General features: G+C 38.9%; 1 protein-coding gene across 1 annotated transcript; it reads left to right on the top strand.

Moving 5' to 3' along the window:
- Positions 1 to 170: 170 nt before the first annotated feature.
- Positions 171 to 9003, top strand: pithd1 (PITH (C-terminal proteasome-interacting domain of thioredoxin-like) domain containing 1). Its single transcript, XM_008292875.1, has 6 exons — positions 171 to 534; positions 3266 to 3309; positions 4680 to 4757; positions 4976 to 5080; positions 6450 to 6558; positions 8653 to 9003. Exons 1-6 carry the CDS (start codon positions 337 to 339, stop codon positions 8752 to 8754), a joined length of 636 nt encoding a protein of 211 aa, XP_008291097.1. The 5' UTR covers positions 171 to 336; the 3' UTR covers positions 8755 to 9003.
- The last annotated feature ends 8676 nt before the right edge of the window (positions 9004 to 17679 follow it).

The following is a 17679-nucleotide window of genomic DNA, read 5'->3' as shown; positions in this document are numbered from 1 at the left end:
TGTTGTTGCTTTGATTGTCTGTTTTTTGTTTGTTTTGTTTTGTAGCTTCATCATTATTATTGCTTTGGTAATATTAACATAATATTCACGCTAATGAAGCGCGTTGAACTGAAAAGGTGTAAAATTGTCATTAACGGAAGCAGCTGGTTTTACTTTGAAAGTCTCTCCCCGTCAGTTCGTCGTCACTTCTGGCGCCTTGACGCGGACGTCGCTCCGCTTCACGCTGTGAACTGAAACTTGCTGATCTCACTTGACGTTATAAAAACGCTCTGACGGAGCGCTCTGCTTCATTTCTCCCGGTACTGTGGGACGGAGAGCAGCGGATTCAGCTCCACGATGTCCGGCCACGGTCACGGTCACGGCCACGGACACGGCTGCGGGTGTGAGGGCGAACACGAGCCCGCGGAAAGGGGCCTGGAGTACGGACTGTACCGGCGGATCGACCTGGAGAAGCTGCAGTGTCTGAACGAGAGCCGCGACGGAGACGGCAGGCTGGTGTTCAAGCCCTGGGACCAGCGGAACGAGCGGGACAAGGTAACGGCCGAGCGGAGCCTCTCCGCCGGGCAGCTCTGCTGTCAGAGCCCGCTGAGGGCGACGCAGTGCGGCTGCGCAGTTACTAAACTTTACTAAGCTTCGAGGTTCAGCTGGGAGGTAAATACACAAAATAACCACAATGAGACACTAAATGATGACAGAGCGACACAAAACAACCACAACGAGACATTAAAGGACCACAGAGAGACACAAAATGACTACAAAGACACACAACGGACCACTAAAGATCAAAATAAGATGTTGAACTACTTTAAAGAAACACAAAGAACAACAGAAGAACACAAAATGAGCAGAAATAGGCCCAAAATGAACACAACAAGACCTAAAATGACTAGAAAGATTCAGAAAACGACATCAGAGACACAAACGAACACTAAAGACTGAAATAAGATGTAAAACTACCTCAAACAGACATTAAAGAACCACAAGAAACCAAAATGAGATTTAAAATGACCACAAGGAGACACTATATGATGACAAAGCGACACAAAACAAAGACAACTAGACACAAGGACCACAGAGAGACACAAAATGACTACAAAAACACACAAACAAGCACTATAGACCAAAATAAGATGTTAAACTACATGAAAGAGACATTGAAGGAGCACACAGAGACACTAAGAGCAACAGAAGAGCACAAAATGACATCAAATAGACCCGCAAGGACCATAAAGATACAGAAAACGACCTCAGAGAGACACAAAATGAACACAATAAGACTCTAACTGACCACAAAGAGATGCAAAATGGTTCCAAAGACCACCTCAGAGACATGTACAACAATAACATGTCAAATGTCCACAAATAGACACAAAGTGGCCACAAAGATTCATAAAATGACCACAAAGATGAACTAAATGATGACAGAGCGACGCAAAACTACTACAAAGCGACACTAAAGGACCACAGCGAGACACAAAATGACAACAAAGACACACAAAGGGCCACTAAAGACCAAAATAAGATGTTAAACTACTTTAATGAGACATTAAAGGACAACAAAGAGACACCAAGAACAACAGAAGAACACAAAATGACCACAAATCGACTCAAAATGAACACAAGACTCAAAATGACTATAAAGATACAGAAAACAACCTCAAAACACAAAATGAACACAACAAGACACTAACCGACCACACAAAGACAAAAAATGACCACAAAGATACACTAAATAATGACAGAGCAACACAAAACAAACACAAAGGAGCACTAAAGACCAACATAAGACGTAAAACTACCTCAAAGAGACATGAAACGACCACAGAGAGATGGAACCAAACACCAAAGATCAAAATGAGACATAAAACAACCTTAAAAGCAAGTTAAACAGCAGCAACGATATATAAAATTACCAGGAAGAGACATAAAATGGCTACTAAGAGACTCAAAATGACTGCAAAGACTTGAAAGTGACCACAAAGATTTACAAAACGAGCACCAAAGACGATGTAAAAGGAGCTGTAAATGACCACAAAAGACTCAAACTGGCCACTAAAGACCAAATTCAGATGCACAGCGAGTTCAAAGCTACGTAAAAAGGCAACAATGATGTGTAAAATGACTACAAGGAGACACAAAACTGGCACAAAGGGTCACAAAATGACGAACAAAAGACACAAAATGACAACAAGGAGATGCACAGTGATCAAAAAGAGACTCAAAACAACCACAAAGTGGCGACAAAAATATGCTAAACTCACAAAGACATGCAAAACAACCACCAAAGTCATGTAAAATAACAACAAAGGTATATAAGATGACCACAACAGACCAAAATGAGACACAAAACAGCCGTGAATAGACATGAAGCTGCTGAAATGTCAGAATATTTTGCTTTTATTTGTCACGCACCACAGAAAACTGAATATATTTCGGTTGGTCAGACAAAACAAGACGTTTTAAGATTGCAAATGTTACTATTCCACTGTTTAGTCGCTTTGTATGGACAGAATATTTAACCAGGAAACAGATGAACTGATCATGAACGTCACCTCTGAGCAGTTTTATACCGTCGAAATGCAGTTTGTCAACTTTAAGTGTTTCTTTGTATTGACTGAAGATTAGAATAAAAACCACTCACACTGGATTATAGATCCAAAACCTTAACCGGACAGAAAAAGTCTATTTTAACTTCAACTTCTGATTATTTTTTTATTGCTGATTTGTCTATAAAATGTTTTAAAATAGCAGAAAATGCCACGTTGAGTCAGTTTTATTTGCACATTATGACGAATCACACGTTTGCTTCAAGCGGTTTTACATTGAAGTGATTTATATTCTCAGAGCCTTAATTCCTGAAAAGAAAACTCCACGTAAAACCCTTAAACTGATAAAAAAATGAAAGAAGTCTCAGACAGAGAAAGCGAGGAGGATCAGATGTTGTGTTATCTGAATAACATCTTTTATAATTTACTCTGTCTCATGCTGCTGCCTTCAAAGGTCTGTTTTTGTCCCAAACCCAAAAATAATCAATTTACCGTCATTTCTGGGAACTAAAAGGATAAAAAACCTTCACACTGGACAAGCTGGAAAAAAGTAAACATTGTCTTTCTTCAAGCTCTTCGTCAGTAAGTAGGCGACATGAAAAACCTTGAATCTGGCGACTGTCAGCGAATCAAACAATAAAACAGAAATCAGAAGCTGCGACTGAAGCCGACGTGTCTGAGAAGAAATAACTGGTTGTTGTTTTTTTTTGTCCTCGTAGTTTGTGGAGAGCGACGCGGACGAAGAGCTGCTCTTCAACATCCCGTAAGTCCTCGAGGCGACTTTAGCTGCTGCCTCTGCACACAGATTTGGAAAAGAACGTCTGCATTTGAGTGGATCATAGTTAGTTTTCCTAGAAACGACCACAAACACTCACCTGCTGAATTTTGCTCTTTAGATGCACAGTTTACCTGATAAATGACAAACGATCTCAAATCATCTTTTGCCTTCTGCTTGACCATCTCTGATTTGCTTTCATTTTTATTTATCACGAACTGTATGTATTTAAAATTGTATCTATGAAATTTTTAGTGGCACTTTCTGAGATAAAACATTTTAAAAAGCTGCCCGTTAACCTGCTTTCAGGTGTTTTCTCACAATTGAAATTTGAGGCTGTTGGAACGACAACATCTCAGGAACTATTGAAGATAAAAATCTGAAATTTTCACTGTTATTTCTCATTGATTTAAAATCTGTAGTATTGGACAATTAGCTCACATAAATCTCTGAATATGGATGATTTGAAATATTACAAAAATTGAAGCCGTCGTGAAAAGTTTTTTCTTTGAACACGGATTAACAAAAAAAAAACTGGTCATGCAGGAATCAACTAGTGATGTTTTCTGAACCACATGTAGCTGCAGGTCACAAAAACACAAAACTAAACATGTAGAATACTTTTAATATGAATTACTTGATCACAAAAATAAAACGGTAAATAATTTTTGTGGAACTTCCATAACTGATTGAGCAGGTTTGATGACTTGGATCACAAAAACAAAAGTATCGGTAGATAGTCTGATCCAAGTAGAGTCTCAAAATGATTCTCTAAATCAACAAAAATTTAAAAAAAGGAGAAAATATATTTATTCATTTGGGCATATTTTTCATTTTCAGACCCCAATTTGTAGGCTAAAGAAGAAACTGTTGTCTATTCATTTACTCTTTGGAAGAGATGCTTGAAGCTAAACTCTTCAGTTATTATATATGCCAATGTTCTCACACTTTAAGCTGTGACTTTGGTTTTATCTTTTTTTTTGTTAATATGCTCAACGATGGGACTTTTCATAATAGCTTCAGTGTTTTTTTCATATTTGAACTCACCCATAATCAGAGACTGTTTGATTTACTTCTCTGATGTTACAGATTCTGAATTAATGACATGATATGAAATTTTAAAAAACAGAAATTTCAGATATTGTCGTTCAAATAAACTCATATTTCAGTGTGTGAGATGTGCTCAAAGTCAGTAAATATCTTTCTAAATATCCATATTTTGTGCTCTAAAATCAGCGGGTAAGTCAGAGATGGTCGAGCAGAAGTCGCTCTTGTGATTTTGCCCCAAAGCGTCTCTGGTTGTATCTTCATCTTGTGTTTTCGCTCTCGGCCTGCTGACTCCGTTTCCTCTCTTTCAGGTTCACCGGCAGCGTGAAGCTGAAAGGAATCATCATCTCCGGAGAAGACAACGAATCCCATCCTGCTGAGATCAGACTGTGAGTTTCTGCTTCTGTGATCTCGACTCTACATGTTTGACGTTACGGAAACAAACCAAGCAGGAGAATCTGGTTTTGTTTTTCTAAATTAGATTTCGTACTTTGTTCATTCAGGAGGGGAGAATAAACAAACTCAGCTGTCTTTTCTTTTATTACCACTTCTACCTCTACGGATTCATCGAGTTTAAACTCTCCTGTTGTTGTTTCTCTCTGTATAGGTACAAGAACATCCCTCAGATGTCGTTTGATGACACCGGCAGAGAACCAGAGCAGGCCTTCAGACTCAACAGAGACCCGGTGGCTGAGCTGGAGTATCCCACAAAGTAATCAAACTACACAACTCAACAGAATACAGTGTGAAGCCCACGATGCAGACTTTCTGCTCTCAACATCTGTGCTTCTTTAACATCAGAATCAGAAATACTTTATTGATCCCCTCGGGGAAATTGCTTTCAGTTGCAGATGCTCCCAATCAAAAATCTTAAAGAAGTAGGGAGTAAAGATATTTAATAAAACAAAAAGTATTAATATGAAAAGAAAAGAAAACTCTAACACAAAATAAATATACAGTCTTGCTGTTGTAAGTCTATAAATGTGTTTCTATGCACATTTAGAAGTGTCAAATTAGAAAAAATTAATGGAAACAACACATTTGACCCACTAAAGGTGCTTTAAGTTGCTTTTTGCAAAAAAATTCACCATCTGACCCCCAAAAAATTAGTTTCCAAGTAACCCGGTTGTTCATGAACCCAAACTAAGGTTTGTGTTGTACAGATGCAGCTTTTAGATTTGTGATCAACTGATAATCTGCAGTTATGTGAAATATTATACGAGCTGCTTTTGTTTTGTAATGAACCCTCTGAAACTCAAAACCTGCCAGTGGGTTTAAAAGTCATGTCACTGTTTAAAACATCACCACAAATACACCATTTATTAGAGTCAGAAACTGTAAAAACAGAAAGAATCGTCAGGTTTTCAATTTCCCGACAATTCTGGAAATGTTCGTGTGTGACTTTCGATTCGTTCAGAAAGCTTAAAGCTGAGTATAAAATTATTAATATTTCATTAAAATCACAATATTCTACTGTCTCATTTAGAAATTCAGCAACAAAAAATAAATGAATAACCATTGGGACCAGATTTTGTATTAAAAAAATGCAGTTTGTGTTTTCCATCAGCCAGTTACACAAGAGATGCAGCTTGGTTGCTCTGAAATTCAATCTGATCATAGAAGCGTTTAAAACACAACTCAGTCCTCTTTCTCTTTCTCTTGTACATTCATTCATTTATTACACACATCCTGAACACATTTGCTTCGTCCTGTCAGCCTTCAAACGCTCTTCACAGCTGCATGCCATTCATTTCTATTCATACATTTTATATTTCTGTATATTCTGTGAGTCTTAGGGGTGTAACAGTAAACTAAAAGCTTGATGCATGTCTCTGTTTTGACATCACTGTTTGGTTTTCAGTGCAGCAGAAATGAGAAACTACATTAAAGTGCCTCTTTTCTTTTTTAATAAACACCAGTTTACTGAACGGACTTTGTCTTTCGTACTGAAGTCTGTCAATAATTCTACTAATAAAAAAAAGGCCAATTTAAAAGATTTACAGTACAGATACGAGTACCGTTGCACCCCTGGTGTATTTGATCTTGAACTGAATCGTCTTCTGTTCTCTCGCTGTTTTCAGGATCGCCCGTTTTTCCAACGTTCAGCATCTTTCCATCCACGTCTCCAGGAACTTCGGAGCAGAGAACACTCGGGTTTATTACATCGGCCTCAGAGGAGAATATTCAGAGGTCAGTCTGAGTCGTACACGAAGCGGCGTCAGTGTGCTGCATCCTCTCTGTGTTTGTTCTCTTTTCTGATCATCTGATATGTTTATTTTAACCCTCTGATGTGGCCAACGTGTGTCATGTAAACTTTGCACTGTCCAGCTCTGTCACATGAAAACGTAGAACTTTATTAGTCCTAAACGACACTCTTGTGCCAGATATTGCTTTAAAAAAAAAATGAGAAAAGCATCTCTTGTAAGACATACGTTTATCAGACAGCCTTTCCTCATTTTATTTGATTTGAATTTCATTCTTCCGGTTTTGTTTTTTTTTCCAATTTTCCTTCTTGCAGCCTCATTAATATTGAAATTCTGTCGTAGAGATCAATATGTTTGTGAGGACTAAATACTAGAAACATCTGTCAGCAGCACAAACTGTAGCATCAAGAAGAATCCAGTTTAAACCCTTTGCAGGACTGTAATATTAGACAGCATTACTTTAAGCGAGCTGTAGGTAATAAACTGGCAGCAGTTGCATATACTTTCCTTCCATTACCTTCATTAGTGATGTTATTAATCTTCATCTTGCTCCTTCATGCAGGAATTCAGTCTTGACTGTTTCCAGGAATCCGTCCTGATAAACAAACACTGTGTTCAGGTCAATGCTTCGTTGGGCTGCACGGTCGTAAATATACCGACAGGAGATTTTATTTTGCCTCGTGTTTCATCCTCAGGGCAGCGAATTCTTTCCTCAAATATTTGGCTTCTTTCTGAAGCTGCCGTCTCACTCCTTAGTTTGTCTGTTGATGCAACGCAACAGCTGTGAAAGCTCTTTACAAAGTCTGTACTTCTGACGCTGAGACTCACAGTTCAGTCTTTTCAACCATATGGGACGATTCTTTGTGGTTTTAAAGAATACTTACTGTCATCTTGCATGATTTAGTGGATGGATCGTATCCGTGCATCATCAGAACGACAGAAGCTTCTCATTTCAGCCGTGTGCAGCTACATCATCCACTGTATATAACCGGCTGTTTCTTCTCCTCAGCTCTGCCTTTCTGTATGTTTATTAAGTCTGAATTACAAACTGGTTTATTGACTTATCGACACTTCTTCCCACAGTATAATAATGAATCCTATATATATCAGAAACAGGTGCTGCTGTGCATTAAGAGGGGAAATGATTTGTAGATGATAGTTATCAAACTAACTAGCTACATATCAATGTTTTGTTTTTTTCCATAAATCGGTTGTGCTCTGAGGCAGAAAGCAAGACCTCGATACCTCCACCAGCTCAACATGGCCACATTATGTTAACGTCAACTCCAGGCAGTCATCCATCTTTAAATACGGTCCACAGCTTTAAGCTTCTGTCGCCCAAAACCTGCTGACAGATTGTATAGCCTTGTTGCGTTTTAAAAATCTCCAAAAATACATCGTTTACAAGAGCCAGAAACTGTAAAAATCAAAATAATCGCAGACTTTTCAACTTTCTGATGGTCCTTAAAGCACTAATGTGCAACATACCGCTCCATCGAAAAGCTAGCTCATTCTAAGCTTTTATTTCTAATATTTCATGAAAATCATTTGTTATTATTGATTATTTTACATGTGTGATTTTAAATATCACTCAAAAGAAACTGTTTACTCCAGATTTTGTAAAAAACAAAACATTCTGCATTCCTCAGAACAACTGAGTCGCAGTTATTCACTCAGCTGCAATGAAACATCACGTCTCGGTTGAACTGCAGGCCGTGTTTTAGCAGACGTGTGTGGAAAGAAATGAAAATATCTACATTATGTGGAGTCTCTCTTTTTCCTAGTTTTGCACAATTGGTAATTTTTTTTTCTAAAATACAAAATCAGTGAAATTCAACTTTTTCTTTTTTTTTTTTTTTTAAATGATTGATGGCATCATAACTGTCATTCTGCACAGAAGACATGTTTAAGTTCTCTCTCCTTCTAGTCATGGTTGTGCTGTTTCTACAGAGGTGCAGGACTTTATATACTGCAGTTAAAATGAGCCCACAGTGAGTAAAAATGTGACGGGAGCTAAAAAGACCCAGAAATCTCTCGTCCTTGCTGCCAGTTAACCCGTCTTCCTCTTTATCCTCTTCAGGCGCACCGACATGAAGTGACGATCTGCAACTACGAGGCGTCGGCAAACCCTGCAGATCACAAAGTGGAGAGCATCATCCCGCAAACCAACTTCATCTCCTGAGAGCTGCACAGAGTCGGGAGGAGGAAGAGGAGGACGAGGAGAGGTTTCACTGGCGTCTGCTGACTGTCAGAAAGATTCAGTTCAACGCTGCGAACGGCAGGTTGGTCGACTGAGACGAAGCGCTGAAATCTGAAGAGCAGAGAGCTTCAGGTTGATGGAAGTGCAGAGCTGTCTCTCTGTGGCAATAAAGCGTGAAGGCTTAATGTGGGCTTCATAATAAATGCATGACACATTTGACCCTCAGACAAATTCTGCTGTTCTCAGTTTAATCTGTGAAGTAAAGATACACATCACTTCAAAATACAGTGGCTCTCAACCGTCTGAACCCCAAAACCAGCCGGCAGGTTTGAAAGGTGTGTTGTGTTCAAGGTAGTGTCTAAATTATCAGCTAGAAACTTTAAAAACATGAAGAAAAGTTGGCTTTTCAACTTTCTTTCAGCCCTTGAACTACTCACTTTGATGTGTGGAAACGTAACTAACTGCAAATTGAGATGTTTTATCAAAATTGCTGTATCCTACATGTCTCATTTAAAAAAATTGGCAAAAATAAACTGTTTGCTTGAACCAGATTCTGTCAAAAACTAAAAATTCTGCGCTCCTCAGTGCGACATGAGGAAAATTACTGACTCGGCTACAACCAATGGTCACATAACAAAGACGAAAGGACTTTTTGATTGAACTACAGGCTGTATTTACACAAAGCAGATAGAAAGTATGAAAACTAATGAAATATCATATAAGCAGTAAAATATCTATAGTATGTAGAACCATAATTTTTCCCCAGGATTGATAACACATATGGGCACTAGTAAAATTGTTGATTCATTTTATTTTTCAATTTTTGTAAAAATAAAGAAAGAAATGTTTGTTTGTTTTTTTCCTGTTTTGGGGATTTTTGCTTTATAATTTTGTTAAGATACACAAAAGACATTTCATAATTCTCTCTCCTTCTAGTCATGGTTGTTCTGTTTCCGTAGCGGTGCAGGACTTTATATTGCAGTGAAAAATCAGTCCACAATGAGCAAAAATGTGCCTGGAAAAAAAAAAAACATCTGCCAGAAACTGCTGGGAGTTCAGAGGTTCAGAGAGTTAACTCAAACATTCATGGAAACCACACAATACCACTTTTTGATTAATGACAAACTTTGGTTGTGTTCAAAATTAGCGGCGCACATTGCAAAAATATCATTTAAATAAAATCAATAAAGAAACTTATTATGCTTGAGTAACTGCTTCAGTACACAGAAAACATGCATAAATACAGATTCTATGCCGTTTATGCTACTTGAGTGATTGTCAAATGCTTCAAAAATATAAATCCAACACCCGTGCTGCATCATTTTCCTTTTGTAAAAACAAAAGATTGTCTGCTAAATGCTGCTGGTTCTTTTCTGCCACCTAGTGGATCATTTTGTGACTGCTTTGTTTTTTATTTTATCTCTGTGATGAGATGAATTCCCAACAGCCGCTTGGTGGTTTAACCCAGTTATTTACGTACAATATTTGTAATCTGAGTGAAAGGAGGGTTAGTGGAGACAAGCTGCGGTGTTTTATTTACAGCAGATATAAACCAGCCGTGAGCTCCTTAATAGTACATAAACATCCGACTTTGCCTTTTTCCAGAGCTTTTAAACAAATACATTTTGCTATAACCTCATTAAAAAGTTTGCATCTCTTCCATACGTTCCTTTTTTTTTCTGAAGGCATTATGTCATTCTTGATTTCACTCTGTTATAAATGCAGTTTGTCGTCAGTCACTCTGAGTCATTTACAGGATTGTGTCGCTGAATGTGGAAGACATTTGGAATGTTTTAAGGTGTGTGATTTTTGGTGAAGAACTGGAATATGTATATGAAAAACAATAAAATAATAGAGAACTAACTTGTTTGATTTCTAAAATGCTCTGATGTTTTCATCGACTTTATTGTTGATCATCAGGTAGATATTTTGCAGTTTTTGTTTCGTTATAAAGCTTCTACAAGATTTACCGCTTCAACATATTTTGAAAATAAAGAATTTACAGAATAAAACAATTTACAGTAATTCACAAAATGCCAAGAAAGTTTAAAACATGGATTTAATTAATTTTGTGATTTGTACAGCTGTTGAACAAATATTTGAACAAACGTTGATTGTTTTAAACCAGGACTGAGTGCAGTTCTTTAGGGTTTTGCATCGTCTATGAAAGAGCAAAAATGTATGTTTAAATGCAAGAATTAAAGATTAAGGCTGGCAATATTGTATATTTTAGTTATTGCCACCAATTGTAATGAAAACAATACATTAGTCCAGCTTTCATTACTTCAATTCTCTGGTCTGTCTGTGGCACTCAGCCTTAAGTCAGTTCACTCCCACTGAAAACAAATCTTTCCAAATGGGTCATGAATAAGAATTTAAGTTTAGGACTAAAGTGATTTCCTCACATCGCTGGTGACTGTGGTGTTTAATAATAATGACTCAAATAGAAATATAAAGTAGGTTTTAGGCTTACCGGTGTGTTTTTAACATTTAGTATGTAACAGATAAGGTCTGCAGCGCAAAGGAATAAACTTGACAAGATTTTGAACTTATGTCAACAGCAGATGCTTCTCTGGAACATTAGAGAAATTAAACCAAGACTCAAAATGTACTCCTATCTGTCCATAAACCGTTAATATAAATGATCAGAAAATCTTTTTGCTGTCAGACACACACAGCCGAGACAGATCCAGACCAAACACAGACTCATAGTTGAGCCACAAAGACAGAAGGAAGGACGTCTGCAACGAGAAGGAAGAGTCACCGCATAACTGTTGAGGCTGTGCTTCGTCTTCAAATGTGATAAATATAGTAGTATAATAATGGAATACTTTAATCAATTTGATTTAATGATTTCAAACTTCTCAGATCTAGAAGACAATGATAACCAGCAAATTCTATTAGATTTACTACAATCAAGTCTTTTGCTCATTTCAAATCAAGGAATTTGTTGAGTGTAAGAAAAATGTGAAATATTACTGGACTCAGTCTGAGGGCACCTTAGTTTAAAACGTCATATTTGTGCTTAAATTAAGCGAAAATACTAAATAATATTGAAATAAACCTGAAACAGGCAGCTCGTGACCCAGAGGAGGGCGTTGCTTGGCGAAGACGTCCTGGCGCAGGGCGTTGCTTAGCCGTGACGTCATTGCGTCACGACTGGCCCCGCCCCTTGCCTGTGAGCGGCCAGTAGCGGAAGTTCCGCTCCGTCGTGAACTGGGACAGCAAGCGGTGAGTGTATGAATCCGTGTTAGCTAGCGGGCCGCGGGGGTCAATTTAAGCACTTTATGCCGGTCCGAACCGAGCCTTATCGGGTCGTTTAGGTGCTTAAGGGCTCTTGTAAAAAACTGCCGGGGTTTGAGGCCAAAATCTGAACCGTAGCGGCACCCCGAGGTAGACGAAGAGGGACACCGGCAGAAGACAATGCAATTAATGTGTGTACGACATTAGCTAGCAGCAGCTGCAGCAGCACTAGCCCGGGTTATTGTGTAGATGTGTGCCAGCTAAACCGGGATTAAACCGGAGAGTCGGTCCGTCTGTCTTTTTGGGGCAGCAGAGGCTTTGCTCCGCTGAATGCCATCACTACTGAGGATGAGTCGCGTATCATTGCTAAGCCATTCATTGTCCGCCTCGACACCCGCACCGCCCGCTTCCTCCGACTCTGCTAACGGTGCTCGCTCGGTTTATTTGCTAACATAAGTGGCTTTAAAATCGCTTCTGACTGCGGTGTGCTTGGTGTCGGCTAGCTGGCTAGCTGCAGCAGGCGGGGAGGAGGGTTAGCTGCTGCTGCTGGAGGTTGAGGTGGGGAGGAGGGGGGATGCCTGTCACTCAGTGCCGCATATTACCCTGTTGTTTGCCAGCCATCCGTGGCCGCTGAGCAGAGAGCAGTCTGCAGCAGCAGCAGCCTGCCGGTTGTGTGTCTGCAGCAGCAAGCCTCTGTTTCACTGTTTGACTTGAATGCAATTGGAGTCACGCAGGATGGAGACTCGTGATGTGCTTTAAGTTGCTGCAACACGGGCGGCTTTTTCTGTGTTTTCATTTAGGGCTGGGCAGAAAAGTTTCACAATGGATGTTATTTTAATCCACGTCGATGACTATTCATCGCCTCAAGGCTATTTTTTTTTTTAATAAGGGCGACAATATTTGAAGGTTCACCACTCTAGCTACTCATTAATGCGATGAAAAATAAATAAATAAATAAATTTACACATAAGAAAAAATGAATCATCGTCACATTGATGCACATTAAATTAAGAAAACGAGTGAAAACCGAAGGACACCCCTGGGTTTAACTTATCTCCTTAATGTAATGTGCATCAGTGGAAGCAAGCGAGTAAGATAAAAAAGGATAATCCTTTATTAATCCCACAGCAGGGAAATTTGCAGCAGCAAAGGGGATAGTGCAGAAAAGTAGGGACAAAGGTAGAAAAATAAAAATCGACATCACCACTGTTGATATTTGGTTCAGATTCTTCCACATGTGGAATTTCAGATGTTGGACAGATTGCTCTGAATGAGGAAAATACTGCATATGTAGAAAAACAACAAGTAAAACTTGGAGGTAGCTGTCCTACCACCTCGAGGTTAAGGTTGCATGGATGTTTTTTGATTGTCAAGTCTGTCTTTCAAGGGCAGCCGTAGCCTCCAACTGGACAGGTTTGTGGGTGCAGACAGAGGAGACAAAAAGCCCGACCGCAGACTAGCGCACCTCAGGAGACCTGCACAGGGAGAGTGATCAGGGCTCAGTTATCAAGCAACATGATTGGCTGTTTATAAGCCAGGGAGGGAGATGCTTTGAAATTCCATTAATCGATCAAACAATTTTCTAATTGATATCGATGAAGTGTTTATGGGCAGTAGGCATCACTGTCTTTTTGTCTCCCGGCTCTAGTTTAATTCCTAAAAGCAGCTGCTGTTGACTTAACGTCATTACACAGTCATCTGACAGCAGCTGAGACATGACTTTTCCTACTGCTCAGTCATAATTAAATAAGTCTCACTTAACTATATCACAAGATTTGATATCTGGAAATCTATGTCTGTAAACTGGGGCTGCACAATAATGGGAAAAAAAATGACATTGCGATATTTTGCATATCTGCGATATGAAAAAAATATGAGAATTTTCACCAGCTGACCTCAGTAACAGTATTTGGAAAAATAAAAAAAAGAATCGTTCTAGAATAATTGGGGTGCTTTTGTTAGGAGAGCATCGCAAATAAAAATAAAAAGCAGTTTGTGAAAAGCTGAAAAGACTGTTTGGGACTCTCACATATGGTCCAACACTGGCAAAGATCCGGGATAGTTTTTTTGCTTTGGACAACATTCAGGTCTGGTTTTGCACTCGTCTTCCAGAGCTCTGTGGTAAACTGGTCAAACAAATTAGTTGTGTTGCCTCATGCAGTAGAAATATTTGCAAGACAACAGAGTAACCGTCTTTAGACGACATTGTCCTTTTTGTAGCCGAAATATTTCCAAACAACTGACGTTTCATTTTGCAATTTAATCTCCCTTTCTAGTGTTGTTTCTCGTTCCTCCCCCACTGTGCTGCACACGAGAAGCCTTTTAACTGTTTAAAACCTGCAGTGACAACATGTGCATTCATGTAAAAGAAGGGAAAAGAAAGGACAGAACTGATTTAGAGCAGACATGATTTGTAGATGAATCTGGTAATTGACGGATTAATCATGAGCTGTTTTGTTTGTCTTTGAACTAATTTTTTAAACTGAAATGTTTCCTCAGATCTGACAGTTTGGCATTTTCCTTCTGGTAAATATGCTTTTAAATTACGTTTTAGAGTTATTATTGGATAAAATGAACAACATGAAGAGCATGAAGATGTCAGCTTGAGCTTTGGGAATTCAAGATTTACGTTAATTTACTATTTTTTGACTAATAATTCATGATAACCTCAGTCAGCTGTAGGCGTTCTAATTAATGCCCTTTAAAAACCAAATAATCTTAAACATAAAGGTTGTGTTAATTAAGCAGTTTATTGAGGAAACTGACTAGAGATTTATTCAGATAGACTCTGCAGCAAGGAATAGATGAAGTAAAGTTACTTTCTGTTTCTTGTGGGGCTTTTTTTTTTTTTTTAAGACCCAACCTGAATCGGACTCGATGCCTTCACACAGCGCGACACTATTTTTAACCAGCGTCCTCCTCCAGAAGTGTAGAGAGTGAGCCATTGTTTCTTAGAGTGAACTGAAAACCCACACAGCGTTTCATTCTCTGGGTTGTGGGTCACTGTGATGCTGCTGAACACAAACAGGTGTTAAAAAACCACACGATGTATAAGTGATTAACTTCCTTTTTGCATACGCCGCCGTGTTCGGAGAGCGTGTCCTACTTGTTCGAACAGATTGTCCAGCGTTCCTGCTTTCCACCATCCTTCTTATCTTTTTTTTTTTTTTCTCTTTATCTCTTTTTTTCTTTCACTTCTGCATTCATGTCGTCTGCTTTCATTCACTTTATCTCTGTCTGTTCTTTCAAAAGGCCAGAGTGCAGCCAAATGTTATTGTTAAGAAAGGTTTTAACGCTAATTTACAACTCTGCGACGGTAAATCTTAAAATGTTTGGTAGAAAAATGTTCAGCAGTGGAGGAAATGCTCAAATCTTTCACTTCAGTTAACGTGCCAGTGGCTCAGGAGTGTTATCAGCTAAATCTATTTAAACACGATGGGAAATTGGCGCCAGCTCGCAGCCAAATTCTGGTAAAACAGGAAAGCGGACACAAAACAATTATTTACTGCTGAGCGTTTGGTGAATTTAAACAGTTATTTGTCAGTAACTGGTAGATAATCATGTTTTAAAAGGTTCCTTGTCTTATACATTTGAGTTGAAAATGCTTGTTCTGCAGAAAAGCAGCAACTAAATGATGTAATAGTAATTTACATTGATATTTAGACTCATGGATCAATAAAGTAGCTTTACTTTGTCAAAATGGAGAATAGAGCTGTGCATTTTTTATTTTAGAAATAAATGTCGATTCAATTTCCATCTTTGAGCCCCAAGTGGCTATATAAATATAACCAAGTGAGAAGTTTATAGCAGAAATGCCCTTTTTGCATCACAGACATGATGAATGTCTCTAGGGTGTAACGCGTCACATTCAAAGAAGTTAAACTCCTTTAATCGTTAATAATGTATATTTTTTCAAGCATGTCATTCGTTTTTTTCGTGTAAAAATCAGAATATGCAAAGTAAATCATTACTATATCTGTCAAATCTATGTGGTGGAGTAAAAATGTGCAACGTTTCCCTCTAAAACCTGGTAGAGTGAAGCTTAAATGTTCAATAAATGGGATGAAAGTGGTCGGTTCCATTCTGCCACTAAAACCAGAGATGTGGACTAGACCTGCAGCTGGTAAATCCAGTTAATGAACTTTTTTAAAGCAGAAAAACTCTGAATTCTCTAATTGCAGCTTCTTAAATGTGAATATTTTCTGATTTCTTTCCTCCTCTATTACAGTAAACTGAACATCTTTGGATAAGGACAAACCAAAACATTTCAGAATCTGTTTTTGTGCTTTGTGAAACTGATTTGTACCATTTTATAGACCAAACAAATGACTGATTAATGGAGAAAATACTTTATCAACGATGAAAATTCTCCTAATGTGGACGTTTTCTTTCTGACAGCTTAATTTGATCCCCCAAAACAGTGTTTACGACTGAAATGCCGTTTCCTCCTGCTTGACCTTCACCATTTACTATTCAGATATTACTCATTTATCAGGGGTCGGGATGCTGAGCGCAAACAGCCGTCTTTGGTCCACACTTTGGACTCTTAAATCTCACATTAACGCCCACTTTTCACCTATTTTGGCTGCAGAAATGACCTTCAGACGGTAATTTGTCACTCGCCGAAGAACAAACATCAGCCGTGGAATTTTAACACCCGTGGAGTGAAACCGGCTGCAGGTTTACACATTAACCTCTCCGAGCGTCTCCTCATCGCCTGTTTACTCATCGGCGCCGTCCGACCCACCTGTGCCGAGTTTTAGTCACCGTGTCCCGCATCATGGGAAAGTTAAAGGCCGTTAAGAGCTTTTACTGCTGTAGAACAACAACCTGATGTCATGCCTGTTATCGACGGCTGACTCACGCCGGCTTTACAGTAAAGACAGGGGAGTGTGTTTCATTTAGTTAATGAGTCCCGTCACTTGCTGACTACAGAAACCTGCCCGACACAAACACATTACGGCCTCGTGACCGCTGTTTGAGGTCCAGCAGCTGCATTATGCGTTGGTGTGTATGAGCGGTATGTCCAGCTTTGTTGTCACTGTCTGGCGGCTGAATGGCTGCACTGATAAGCAGCCTCGGCTGGACAGAGCTGCTCATTGTCAGCGCCGATGTCAAAAACACGCTCAGGCTTCCTGAACTACATGCAAAGATCAGCGCACATGTGTCTGCAGAGTCCCGTTTTATAATAAGCGCTGCTCTTTTTAGGACTTCTGGTGAGCTGCACTGGGGTTTGGAGGAAGAGGGCTGTAATGAGCTTTTTAATCTTTAGGGTCATTCTATCTCAAAGCACCACATGTTTCATAAAGATTTCTGCTCGACCGTCTCTGATGGACTTTTCCATTATAAACTATGGATATTTAAAATGGCATCTGTGAAGTTTTAGCTTGATATATCAAATACTTTATGACACTTAAAATTATTATTTTTTGGTTGTGTTTAAACCAGAAATATCTCAGCAACTACTCAGAATAAGAACCTGAAATTTTCTCTGTTATTTCTCATCATGTCAACAATTGAGAATCTGCAGTACCAGACAAGAAGGTCAAATAATCCCTGATTATGGGTGGGGATTATGAATAATGTCAACATGGCTCCATCCATTTCAAATTATCAGATTTTTAGAACAATTTCTTCCCAACTATCTCTGATTTGCCTGAAAAT

This window comes from Stegastes partitus, unplaced genomic scaffold (assembly GCF_000690725.1).
Source record: "Stegastes partitus isolate 25-593 unplaced genomic scaffold, Stegastes_partitus-1.0.2 Scaffold841, whole genome shotgun sequence".
NCBI classification, from domain to species: domain Eukaryota; kingdom Metazoa; phylum Chordata; class Actinopteri; family Pomacentridae; genus Stegastes; species Stegastes partitus.
This window is presented reverse-complemented; position numbering and strand designations above follow the sequence as displayed.

What these genes read in the sequence shown, in the direction of transcription:
- pithd1 (XM_008292875.1), top strand. Translation starts at nt 337, where the DNA reads ATGTCCGGCCACGGTCACGGTCACGGCCACGGACACGGCTGCGGGTGT. An exon ending in AGCGGAACGAGCGGGACAAG is followed by an intron (nt 535 to 3,265) that starts GTAACGGCCGAG and finishes TTGTCCTCGTAG; the next exon opens with TTTGTGGAGAGCGACGCGGA. An exon ending in TCAGAGGAGAATATTCAGAG is followed by an intron (nt 6,559 to 8,652) that starts GTCAGTCTGAGT and finishes TATCCTCTTCAG; the next exon opens with GCGCACCGACATGAAGTGAC.